Source organism: Nannobrachium achirus (assembly GCF_963921795.1).
Source record: "Nannobrachium achirus genome assembly, chromosome: 13".
In the NCBI taxonomy this organism is placed as follows: Eukaryota; Metazoa; Chordata; class Actinopteri; order Myctophiformes; family Myctophidae; genus Nannobrachium; species Nannobrachium achirus.
Window position 1 is genome coordinate 18,965,434 of NC_137833.1, and position 14,405 is coordinate 18,979,838.

Genomic DNA, 14,405 nt, shown 5'->3' on the forward strand with positions numbered 1-14,405 from the left:
AGCTCTGGACACACAGACACACACAGGCAGACACTCTGTCATATAGACAGACCCTCTCATAGGCGGCTACCTCGGCTAGCCTGACACTTAGTGGAGACTGAGAGCATACTGTATCTCTACGGTCGGTCGGATGGAACTCTATATTGATGTCATCAATATGACATTATCAATGTGACATCAGTACTTATTAGAGGCCAGTCTGGAGCCATGAGGAACTCCATATTTGGGCAAGAATGGACGTACTCTGATCTGATCCCAGGGGTGGTGTGTCTGACTGAGGTTATATAATCTGAAGAATTACAGTATTTAGGATTGAGTTCCTTGGCCTGCGGCAGGGTGCATAAGAAGACACTGGCTACTGTTTAGTATAGTGGTTTGCAAGATATGGCAGTGTCCACAAGAACACAGGTTCTGTCTTTGTACAGAATGCTGCTCAGAGAGAGCAGGAGATTCCCCTCATACAATTTCAGGACCTATGCTTTGAGGAGGGTGCGTGACGCGTTTCGAGCCAACAGGACAGTAGAGGATCGTCAAACTGTCCAGCGACTGATGAAGGACGGATACGAGACACTGTCCCTCATACAGAGACAGGTGTCCATAGGTAAGATGTTCTCCACTCAGAGGACCATCATGGAAAAGGAGGAACTTCGTTGACAGATGACGAGAAGGAGAGAGGCATGTAGAATGGTGGCCACGCAAGTTGGAATCCGTTATTTCATGTGTCCCAACTCACCTGCCGAATGAACTAGTTCTGAAAATGGAGTGTTTGACCCATTGCTGGCAATGGGAGCTTGGGAGCTTTGAGTGCTACGCCGAGTGCTACGCCGTAATGCAGAAATAACACTTTGGTGCCGGCCCGGGTGGAGCCACTGCGGGTGCAGAATGCAGATCATGGTGGTATGATGAGCAAATATTCAATGAGAAAACTGAAGGCAGAAGAGGAAAAGGAGACCCAGTAGAGACATGGGAGGGAGGTCTCAGAGGATAAAAGAGTCCTAAAGAGACAGACAAACAAACAAACAAACAACTGTGTAAGGAAGTCATCACTTCATGTTTCACATTTCTTTTTGAATGATCATGTTTAAAATAATTATATTTGGATGCACGAGCACTAGTTTTTCCTATGGTTACTGTAGGACACAGGTGACTTTCAGCTATACCGGTACATGTACAAAGGGCAGACCCCAAATCCTTTTTTTAATGAAGTTGAGGACATAATACACAAGATTAAAAATCTGTTAATCCCGATATATGGAGATCCCTGATGTCATCAGTATGATGCCAGTACTGACATCATAGACTGGCCTCCAAGTAGGAAAGTACTATGACATTGGGTACAACAGGTACAGTATTGCATACTCAAAAGGGAATGCATTCCCACGGGCATCACATCACACTAGAACAGTGGTTCTCAACCTTTTCAGGCCGCAAACCCCCAAATAATCATATTTTAACTGGGGACCCCCACCCTGACAAGCACTAAGAGTTGAGGCATAACATTTTGCATGAAAATAGCAGATCTACATGCTCACAACGCCTCACAACGCCGTTGCGAGGCGTTGTGAGCATGTATACACTTAAACTTTATGTTGGTTTGTTTACTGTTGAGTGAGAAAACAACGTTGCACATTAGGCTAATCATCTGGGGACCCCCCAAAATAATGTGGGGACCCCCCTGGGGGTCCCGACCCTCAGGTTGAGAACCACTGCACTAGAATTCTGGCAACACAGAGAGGAAAACATCAAGCCTGGAAAACAGATAGGGTAGAAACAAAAAAGATTATTTGGTCTTAATTGAAAATCACCATTTACAGTATGTTCGATTTTTCATGTTGATGAATTGAAAGGTTATAGCTGATTACTGAGTAGATTAAGGATGGTTTATCTTGGGAAGGCAATGGAGTGAAATATTGGTTAGAGCTTATAAAGTGAAAACCTCTATCTCATAACAACACTGTGGTCTGCTGGACTATAGGAGTAATAGTATATCGAAAAACAAATGAGAATCAGATGAAGATAGTGTACGTATAACACAACATAGCGTATGAGCCAGTTCAAGAACATGGAAGGATTGTGGCTGGAAAAACCTTGGTCCTTAAATGTACTCCCAAGATGAAGAAACCTTTTGATTTTGGTGATCCCTTGACCTATTCTCTAGTGCCTCTATAAGCCCAAACATTCAAATTAGTGTATCTTTGCTCCCAAGCATAAAAGACCTGTTGATTTTGGTGATCCCATTGCGTTTCACTAGTGCCACCATGAGACAAAACACTCAAATTAATGTATCTCATGACCCCTAAGGTGTAGAGTCAGAAAATGGGCTGTATACTTTCATGCTCCTTAGAGGAAGAAAACGGTGATTTTGGTGGCCCCATGACCTTTCTTCCACACTGATTTGGGTAAAAGTGAGCAAAATCACAATACAACAAATAACACATCAAAGCGTAATGAAACACTTATTTTCAATGTGGTCCTGCAGCACAACTAACAATACACAGTCCAATAAATTACATAGCACCAATACATTTAAGCACGCATCACGTCACATGAATTTACAAATTAACACAATCATTGAAAACAACAACAATCCCTAACACATATCAAACCATAAAAGCCCAACTTAAAATGCATTAATTGCTAGCCTGTAGCTTTTGCCATAACAGTTTCTTTTCCAACTGTTTTTGAGCGGTGCCAACCGCTCCTACGTTTGACTATACAGTGTAGGAACCCATGTCCGTATGAAGGACGCAGAGACCGACATCACCACAGCTGATGTCACGGACAGAATGACCCATACAAGGAGATATGCATGTGTGTCGTGTTTGATACCATGCGTGGCCATGGCGGAGTGTTGGTGTATTTGACATTGAACCACTTGAACCGTTAATACTTAGTCTGCTCTTCTTTCCCTCTACACCAGCGCGAGGCACGAGCTTGTAGATCGGCTATTCTTGGCTAACGTCCCACCCAGAATAAGGATACTATTCAAGTGGTTAGTGTAGAAAAAAATAAAGTTCTTATCACACAAAGATTTGGAGGACCCCCTGTAGTAACTCTGAGGAACCCCTAGGGGTCCCGGACCCCCTGTTGAAGAACCCTGTTTTACAGTTCATCGTAAGCAAGCAGGACTGCTTGAAACCAGGTTGTCTATAATAGTTGTAGAATTTAGTAAGCCAGCTCAGTGTCAAGTCTGTACCCACTAAGTTCATATATGGTAGACCAATATCATTTTAAAACTAAGACATTCTTCTTTCGTCAATCATCGTCCTTGATGATTGGTTGGCGACATTTTATTTCACAAGATTTCTTGTTACTAAGGGAGGCCATGAGGTGGCTGTCGTTTTCTCCCCCTTGCTAATGAATATACATCGACTTTTTTAATGCTTTTAGAGTTAAAGATGAACGCTTTTAGAAGCTTTGCCCCTTTGATGCAGAGTCAATAGAATATGTTGCTTGTTTGACTCTGCTTACTCCGCCATGAGGGTTTAGTGACAGGCTATTGATTGGGCCTGATCCATTAGCCTGATGTAAGGCTACTAGTACAAAGCCATTTTTAGCCATTGTACACAGTGTGTATCCCTAGACCTAGCTGATGTTGAGCAAGCAATGCTGTACCACTGCTTCATTGGAGTCACTGTAAGGGAATGCCCTTCATTGAGTACGGAGTGTGTTTCCATGAGCAAGTTACAATGAAACTAGACCAGGTCAACCTGGTTGTGCCAGACCCCCTATCTGTCATCATCATTTATGACATCATGCCTTTTGTAGGCATATCATCATCATGTCATCATCATATATACCCTTTATATAGAAAACCCGGACAGACAGACCGACATTTGCTTATGTAGGCCTACCCATTTCATGGGTCTGGCAAACATGAGACTGCACTGTGTCAATGTAACTCTGAGAGTGAGAGTCATTTGGTTACATTTGTACACTATCTAAGTTACAAATGGATGAATTAGCACTGAGCATTTGGCTGTGTATTTTTTGGAATAATATAGCATGTGCTAGACGTCCTTGGTAAAGACGTCTAGTATATTATTCCAATCAATACACAGCCAAATGAAAGCATGCATTCATGGGAGAATGCACCAGGGAGGGTTGCGTTTATTTACACGCCCGCACGCACGCACGCACGCACGCACGCACACACACACACACATGAAAGCATGCATAATATACTGTACATACATGAGCATTTGTGCACAACCATTAGCATTGACCATTCATCTCTCTCCAACACATTTAAGGACAATTAATGAACCAAACACAGAGTGGCTATGTTAAATCAAGTGCCAGGCTAGGAAGACAAGTCAATGAGGCCCCCCGAAAGAGCTGTAATGGTAAATCACTGGATGCTGGCTAATATTTTATTTTCCCGCCTTTGAAAACCACATATTCATCACTTCTGGCTGTTGTCTGTCTTGTGTGCAGGACCACTCACAGTTAATGGACTATGTTAGAGGGACAAAGGAGTACACTGTAATTCTCAAGGTCAAGAGGCAATGAGAGAGGGGAGGGAGAGAATGGCATAGAAAGGGAGCTGAATAGGTGTGACATTAAAGAAAGACACTGAGCAAAATGAGTGAAAAGGTATGGGAGATACCGAGATAGTAGGCTTATCTACTGCGGATATGAGAAGTGTGGAGTATTCAACAAATAGACCCATATAGTGTGTGTGTGATTATGTGACTCATGAAGATACGCCTTATGAACTACGCCTTTATCACAGCAGCCATTTTGATATTGTTTTTGGAGCGGTGAAAGCGCTCCCAATAGACAGGTATGTCCGTGGGTATGTGGGTGGCTGGGTGGCTGGCTGGCCGTGTCCGTCTGTAGCCTGGCAATACCTTGAGTGGCCACACACAACACACTAGTTAAAGGAGGGGCGCTGTTTTGTGCAGGCCAGGCACACTCACCACTCACTCACAGGCACAGTTTACACTCACTCACTCACTCACTCACTCACATAGGGTACAGCTGCTCAAATTCACCGCTCCACTTCGAACCGAGGTTCGATTTTTAGAAGTGAACACAGATATTTAGTTAAACCACCTCTCTATCGAGAAGGTCATTTGTTACCCCCCCCCCCCCCCCATAAGCACATATGAATTCCATGCACACACATGCTCATTGCTCATCCAGCTACTCTGTCATTGTAGTCTTACCATGCTCAAGGGTGCTTGTTCCCATGTGCCATAAGAGTAAAGCTATATTTAGACACACACACACACACACACACACACACACACACACACACACACACACACACACACACACACACACACTCACACTCACACTCACACACACACACACACACACACACACACACACACACACACACACACACTCTCTCTCTCTCTCTTACGGTATACAGTACACGTATACTGTATATCAGTTTTAATAGGTTGAATATCTCTCTCTCTCTCCTCCTCCTCCTCACCTCCTCCTTTCCTCTCCTCCCCTCCCCCTAGATAGATAGATAGATAGATAGATAGATAGATAGATATGTAAATATATATTAGAGATATAGATATAGGTTTGCACATACAGGAGGACAGGTATGTTCATGGACCCCACTTGGAACCAATGTTCCAAGGAGCTCAGACTCATGCAGTATGCAGCCACACGTGTACACAGTGCACACACAATGATATGGTTCAATACCTGTGTAGAATGATGCGTGTCAACCCTGCTTATGGTTTCGGTGCACATGCACTTCAGCCCAGCCTCTCCTGTTCTCTCGTCAGTGTCAGCGCTGTGACTGATTAAGGGGAAGCTCTTTGGCATTCCTCCCCCGTAACTTTGACCAGGCACGTGCCCACATAAACATCAAAGGGGGCTTGAGCCTCTGCCCTTTTATCTGTCTGTACAAATTGCCCTTTCCAGACCATAAATGCAATGCTATACTATGGTGAAAGAAATGCAAATGCCCTCTTTCCATGCCATACCTGAAGGCAGCATTCAATAGAATTGCGTTGTCAAAACTCTCCTGAACATGAATGCAGCATCTTATGTTGAAAGAATTGCCCTCTCTGTGTAGAAATCCATGCCATTACGCCACATCTCCAGTATTGACTTGGTTATGCTTAGTTCAGTGTTGTTTCACACACCAAAAATGTTCGCAATGACATCAGGGATCTTGGCTGTATACTGTATGGAGCGTGACATGTGGCGTGACATGGAGGCATGACGGATGGACATGATCTGCCCGGTTTTCAAAATAGATGCGACCTACGGTCGCAATAATACATTTTTGCCTTTAAAGACATAGCTATGATAGAGACGCCAGGTTGAATGTGGTTAACCACTAAAAACAACATTTCACAGAATGGTTGCCTATTTTTGCCAAATGTTTTTCTTTCATGAAATTCCCAGACAAAGGAGGCTAGGGTTCATGTAGTTAAAGCTTGCAGAGTCATGCTCCCGTGGCCCTCTGTCATGTACTTAGTCATCTGCCAATTACAGTTTGGTCTGTAAGTCCCCACAGACCAAAACACTAAAGTGGGTCAGAACACTCTCACTGGGTGCTTCGTAGCCAGAGGCGGCTGGATGACCTCCTGGCCTACTAACATTAAAATACAATGACTGTTCTGTTCTCATTAGAATAGATGGTCAAGCATACTTTTTAAGTTGTTATTTATGCATGGCATTAATTAAATCATACTTCTAATGGTGTTATTTCATGATAATTTCACATTTAAAAAGACCACATTCCTTGGAGCTAATAACGTAAGCCAAACACAAGAGGTGGGCCTTTTCTTTGGTTATAATTATTACGTTGGTGTAGTGGTTAGTGCATATGCCCTTCGTGCAGAAAGTGAGTGGTTCAAACCCTGCCTAAGCTGACGTCAGCAAGGGGGGAAGACAACAGCCAGCCCCATGGCCTCCCCTAAGTAACAAGAAATCTTGTGAAATACAATGTTGTCAACCAATCATCAAGGACGATGATACACGAAAGAAGATCATCGCCTGGATATCCATATGAAGATCACGACATGGACCGCATCAAACCCTGGATATCCATTCATGGAGACGACTGGATCATCACCTAGATCAGGGGTTTTCAAAGTGGGTGACGGGGCACCCTGGGGTGACGGGGGCACCCTGGGGTGCCGCGACAGCAGTCCAGGGGTGCCGCGAGATAATTTGATAATATTTGGAATTTATTTGGACACTTAAAAAAAACATAAGTACAAACGTATTTCAGTCAGTTCTAACCAAAATGGCTATTATCTCAACGTTTTCCTCGCAACATAATCGCTAAAATATGCTATAAATATAAGGTGCTGGGAGGTGAAAATTATGAATATAATGTAGGGGTGCCTCGATGAAAAAAAAAACTTTATAGGGGTGCCCTGAGCCAAAAAAGTTTGGGAACCCCTGACCTAGATGTCATCAATATTATGTCCATATTTGGGAATGACCATATATGGACAGTATTGTGTCAGTCTCTGTTGTTTCAGCACAACCTCACCCTGGGCGAGGTCGCTTCTCGCCCTTAGGGTGTCTTACTAGTATTATTGTACATACAATTCTATCATGGTAATACACAGCATCACTCACAACGCATATCCAATTGTCTGGTGCAGTACGAACAGCTGCAATGCCGCTGGGTGACCAAGTGGTGCTGTTGAGCAGCCTAGACACAGACACACACAGACACTCACACACACTCACACACTCACGCACGCACACGCACACGCACACACACACACACACACACACTCACACACACACAGGTTTGATTTTTAAACCTTCTACCCCCTTTATGTATTCATGTATGATTTGTGTACTATTCCCAATGACCTGTATGCAGAACAACTGTCCTGAGATGCCGTGTGAAGGATTGACCCCTGACCCCGTTATCGCCAGTTATACCTCCTGCATAGACAAGTGTTTTTGTAGTTTTTTTTTTTGTATTTGGTGCCTGTCACTGCCAACCCCCACAGTTGGCCTGGGGAGGGAGTAGACAACCAAATGCCTGCTCCTAAACACATCAGTCACCAGCAGCCAGTGATGGACAGTGAAGAGTTTCACTGGGAGAATGTAACTCCACATGGAGGTTCATGCTATTTCTCCTACAGTGGTTCCCCTTCCAGCCAACCAGAAAGCATGGCTGGTCATGCACAAAGACACAACACTGCTGGCTTCCCCCCTGCGAACACCCACAGCTGTGTTTGTTGGAGCGCCCAGCCAAGCTGGAGGGACCATTCGGGTGCCCCCACACTGGCACACTGCAAGAATAGCTTGTATACAATCTACAAGCTCCAAGCTTGCCCTGCTGAACACGTGCCGAAGTGCCTCCTCTTGCTCTGTTCTCTTTCTCTGTTCGCTAATCACTAATCACTAATCACAGTAGGCTAATCTGTTGCCTAACAATGACAATTTGTGCTGATGTTAACCAGTGCTTGACAACAATTAAAAAAATATTTGATTATTATTTATTTTTGTGTATTTGTTTATGGGGGGGGGGGGGGGGGGGGGGGGGTAGCATGTGCATCTTTTACATTATTGTAATTAAACCATTAAGAAAACCAAAGATTCAACAGTAAATTTATTCTGGTTTCCTTCCTCATTTAATTGGTTCTTAGCATACCTTTGTACATTGGTACATTAGGCTAACATGACAATGCTAATGCAGAAGAAGAACTACGCTGCTCTCTGTCGAGGTGCCAACTTGCACCATGTGTACTCGTGGTGCAAATAAAGATTATTATTATTATTATTATTTATGATGGTGTGACATCACCATGAATGCTGGTCCCTGATTGGCTACGGCATAAACACAAACAGATATGCGACAGATATACCACCGAACGCAGTACTTGCGCACTCTGCGGGCGCAAGTAATAATAAATAATTAAAAATTTAGTTACTACAAAAAGGATTATTCAAATAATCGATTATCCTCGGTCATCCCTGGGCATACTGTGTGGGGCATATCGTCTGCCTTGCGTTGACGTTGTGTGTGTCCAGTTCAATACTGTGGGCATATCTGAATCTGTGATTATGATTGGTTTGTGATACTGCCACATGAACATGTGAAAGAATATATATATACTGTATATATATATATATATATACAAGGAACAAACCCCAACATGGGGACAGATTCACTGAACAGGCCCCAGAATGCAATTCTGCCATTGATTATTAGTCTAATTAATTAATTGCCTGCTAGATTGCAAAATGTGATTTTCAAGTAAAAATAGATTTGTAGTCCAGTCGTCCGTGACCCATAATATTTGGTCCGTGACCCACAAATGGGTCCCCGACCCACTGTTTGGGAAACAGTGCACTATAGCAGACCCAGAATAACAACAGTAGGCCTACAGTAGGCCTACAGTAGTAGGCCTACAGTAGGCCTACAGCCCTACAGCCATGGAGGCTGATGTCAATATTCATAATAATTATGCTGTAAGTGCTGCTTTGTCGGCTCCAAACATTTCCTCCAGAACCACTGATACTCCTGTTAAGACTTGAATTGTACGCAGCCATAAATAACACAATGTCCACAGGTTGAACTGCATTTTGCATTGTTTACTTAACTTGATCCACAGTGCATATTGTTACAAACTTCTCCTGGCATGTGTGTCTGGTGGTGCTGGTAAAAAACATTTTGTCCACACAGGTGCATGCCTTCCCCTCATCACTTAGGCCTACAGTATAGATGGCCTTGGTTCCAGTCAAGCAGGCCCAGGAGAGGCCCCATGGTGCCAAATAATAAACTAATCAATAAACTAACACAAATAATACTAAATAATCACAATATATAATAATGAAAATAATCTGACAAATAAACCCAGTGCAACGGCTTCTACAAATGCATTAACTGAACAACATCATTCACACATTATGACTGACACACTTATTGTCAACCTTTTGGATTTCAAAGGTGGTGGAAAAAGTACTGACTTATTTATTGATATTTTATTTAGGCTATAAGTAAAAGTATGCAATATGTATAATATTGTAAGACCCTACAAAAGAGGTGGCTGTAACTTGCACCTCTTAGTGAGCTAGCTCTGTTAGTGTTGTCTGTTGCCTGCCTGGTCTGACGAGTTGGGGACCGGGGTTTGATTCCCGCTCGGGTCGCGTGATCCATCTATTCCTTGGCTGTCATTGGTTGCACGTGATAGACCGGCGGTAACTTGCTCCGCTAAGGGAGCTAGCTCTCTTAATGTTGCTTGATGGGGGTTCGATCGACACCCTCTCAGTTCGCGAAACGTTTCAGTATCAAGTTTTCAAATGTATATTAAAAAATATAAATAAAATAGCAGAGGCATTGTGAGCTTGTAGATCAGCTGTTTTTCAAATGGCCGAAATGCATTTATAGGGCTGAAGTGGGTAGTCTAATGCTTTGTAATAATAATCAGAACCTACAAAGTAACTAGTTACTAAAGTATAATTGTAGTGGAGTAAAAAGTATAATATTTGGATCCAAGATGTAGTGTAGTAGAAGTAAAAGTATTGGAAATAGGTAAAATGAAGTAAAAATACAGTTTTTAAGTAAATGTAGGCTAATTTGTTACTTTACACAACTGACTATCGTAACGACCCCACAAAAGATATGGCAGTAACTTGTTCCTCTCAGTGAGCTAGCTCTGTTAGCGTTGTCTGTTGCCTGCCTGGTCTGACGAGTTGGGGGCCGGGGTTCGACTCCCGCTCGGGTCGCATCACTCCGGGCAAAAAATATGCGATAGACCGGCGGTAACTTGCTCCACTAAGAGAGCTAGCTCTTTTAAAGCGATGCCACATTGTAGATCAGCTATTTTTAAGTGACCGAATTGCATGCAAGCAGGTAGGCCTACTACAGTACTTAAGTAAATGTACTTAGTTACTTTCCACCAGTGGATTTGAAGAGCTCCCAGTAGATATGCACCAGGCCAAGGGTCTCCAATTGATACCATTTTAATGTATTTTATATTATATAACCAATGTGCAATTAAACGTGTTTATTTAGCAAGAGTTACATTTGGACCCCATTCTGGTCCGCAGGCCTGATGTTGAAACCCAGTGGTCTATATTATATTATAAGAATGTTTATTGCAAGAAGAACTACTAGTTTGTTTTATTAATGTTTACTAGAAAAAAGCCCCCTGTGGGCGCCTGGCCCCTTATGTAAAAGTCCCCTGTACTCAAGAGATGGATACAGTCCAGAGGGCAGCTAAGCAATACAAATGTAGGATAGCTCAACATTAAATATGCAGTTTGTTCCAAAATGCAAAATGGTGTAAAATGTTGAGTCTGTAAGATATATACAATAGTTTCAGAAATACAAACCCCTCAGGTACAGGGTGGCCTGCTCTGTTTTGGCTGGGTGGGTTATAATAAGATTAAAAAGCACCCCCTGGGCGTTTGTTTAGGTGGCATGGGATGTGTAGTGTAGTAGGAAAGGCAAAGTTAAATATTATGTTGAAATAAAGTGTACAATGGTAGGCCTACTGTTGAATAGTTTTTTTTTTTAATTATGAAGTTGTTGTAGAACATGGAATGATTTTGGCATCGGTAGCCTAATACTTTTGTGCTTTTACTCAAGTAACACATTCGAACACACACGTTACTTGTAACAGAGTACTTTTACCTAAGTAGAAACATTTCAGTACTTTTCCACTCGCAGCGTCAACGGACGTTGCCGTTGGTGTTATACACCGAATCGTGAACTATAGAAAACGGTGCCTGCGATGTTTTGATTTTTTAAATCATGTTTATGTCATTTCTACACAGATGTTGTTTGTTTTAGGTAATTTCTACACACGTTGTTGTTCATAGCTTAAGAGGATAGGATCGAGTAGGGCATGGGAGGGAGAGTACTTTTACCTAAGTAAAAACATTTGAGTAGTTTTGCAACTCAGCATCCACTGATGTTGCTGTTATACTCCGAATCAGCCGCCCCTCTACCCCTCTAACCCTCTCCCTCTCAAAGCCGTTCTGAGTAGAGGTCTTCACGGGTCCAAAAAAGCGAACCGAAATCGAAAAGTACCGTCAAATTTCGTCCGATTCCGTCCCGTTCCGACTTTCTTTCTTTTTTTACAGACCGAAACCCGTGACATGTTGTCCCGAAATCCTTTTATTTCCGAGGTTCCGAGAGATCCGACCAGTAAATCATTATTAAAATCCCCTTTCATGTACCGAGATCCCCTCACTCACGGCAGCTGTGCGGCGTGCGCTTAACTGATTGACAGGCAGAAGAAGGCTGCCAAGGAATCTAATATTAACATCGAAACAAATGCAACACACCAAGCTCTTTTTTCCCCGCTGTAAATCTGATCTTAGACCAGCATTATCATCTCACAGTTACAGCCATTCTTCATGTCGCTGCCTCGCGGCTAAAAGTAATAACGGACCTGAATCTGATCCCAGGTCAGCCTAAACACAGCACAGCACGCCCGTTAAACACAACTCCACTTCGTTCCGTATCCTGATCATATAGTGCAGAAGCGCACGTCCTTTGTTGCTAGCTGCATTAAGGTTGTCATTGCAGGAAAGTCAGAAAGGGTAAAGTAGAAGGTTTAAAGCACGCTATTCCTATCATATGTTATACTGTGCCGCTGCTCTCTCTCAACTGCCCCCCCATCTCCTCCATCTCTGCATCTCTGCTTGCAGGCAGTGTTTGTTCAAGCCCATTTGTGACGTGAATCGCGTCGTCGGTCAACTATGGCTTGTGCAATATATGGCCCAAAAAAATTAAACATTTTGGCATTATATGAGAAGTAGAGACACATCTGAAGGTGATAAAGTTGATGTTGGGCAAGGTACATGCGTTATTGATTTTTGTATTACGAAATTAGATAGGTCCTTTGTTGCTATAGCTGCATTAAGGTTGTCATTGCAGGAAAGTCAGAAAGGGTAAAGTAGAAGGTTTAAAGCACGCTATTCCTATCATATGTTATACTGTGCCGCTGCTCTCTCTCAACTGCCCCCCCCCCCCCCCCCCCATCTCCTCCATCTCTGCATCTCTGCTTGCAGGCAGTGTTTGTTTACGCCCATTTGTGACGTGAATCGCGTCGTCGGTCAACTATGGCTTGTGCAATATATGGCCCAAAAAAATTAAACATTTTGGCATTATATGACACATCTGAAGGTGATAAAGTTGATGTTGGGCAAGGTACATGCGTTATTGATTTTTGTATTATGTTTTTTAGACAATTGAACACAGGGGCGCTGTAATTCCCAAATCCCAAGGGGAGCTGAGGCTGGAGGAGTTCATGCGTGCGGCCGAAAATTCCAGTTTTTTATCCGTTTTTTATCCGGTTTTGGGTTATTTTTATTACGGTTTCGGGTGCTTATCGGGTGTAACAAGGAGCTGTATAGTTACTAGTTATTTTAGCACACAGTGCAACACACAGCACGCATGCACACACACAGTCACTCACACACACACTACAAAATCGGGTATTATTTTTGTAACAGTTTTCTACTGTTTTTTATTCCCCATAAACAACGGTGTTAGTTTGCCTATAGACAGTTTCTAGTTCTCAAATAAATAGATTTTGGTGTGCCATCAAAGCAGGATTTAAATTTGACTTCCCTTCTGACCGGAGGTGGCAAGGTGACCATGTGATTAGGTCACCATGTGATAATCAAACACTTTTTTTCAACATATTTTATTCCCCAGTCAAATACATTATTGTTTTAATATAGCTCTGTGTGTGTGTATACATAGGCTTATTAAAAATACAAAATAAAAAAAAGAAAAAAGAAAAAAAGAAACGTTTTTTTTTTTTTTTTTTTTTCTCCCCACCACCAGGGGAGCTGCAGCTCCCTCAGCACCCCACTTCCAGCGCCCCTGATTGAACAACTGCTGAACGTTGAGTTACAGATGGACCAATGGACCAACCAGCATACACACAATTTTTTGGGGCGATTCTAATAAAGGTGTGGGATATATATATATATATATATATATATATATATATATATATTAATTAAGGCTGGGACTAACTGATTAATTGCGATTAATTAATTACAGTAAATTAACGCGATTAAAAAAATTAACGCATTTTAATCGCACTTAGTTTTTGCACCTTCAGTTTCGGGCATACCGATCATAGCGATGCACCAACCAAGAAGAGAAAACAAACGCAAAGGGAGAAGTAGCCCATCAGAGCGCTTTGCTTGGCCCAGTGGATGCGAAATTTAGATTTAAAAAACTCACTTGTTGATTCACTCGTACAACAAAATGTGTTTTACTTGAAAAAAAATGCTTCTCAGGTCAAATATTGATGTGCGATTAAAATGCGATTAATTGCGATTAATTAATCACAGAGCCTGTAATGAATTAGATTAAAATTTTTAATCGCATCCCAGCCCTAATATATATATATATATATATATATATATAGGCCTATCTATCTATCTATCTATCTATCTATCTATCTATCTAGGTAGATATATAG

General features: G+C 42.3%; 1 protein-coding gene across 1 annotated transcript; it reads left to right on the top strand.

Moving 5' to 3' along the window:
• Positions 1 to 384: 384 nt before the first annotated feature.
• Positions 385 to 654, top strand: LOC308297192 (LYR motif-containing protein 4B-like; the record flags this gene model as incomplete). Its single annotated transcript, XM_080740608.1, has 1 exon — positions 385 to 654. The coding sequence occupies one exon, from the start codon at positions 385 to 387 to the stop codon at positions 652 to 654; it is 270 nt and encodes an 89-aa protein (XP_080596734.1).
• Between the last annotated feature and the right edge of the window lie 13,751 nt (positions 655 to 14,405).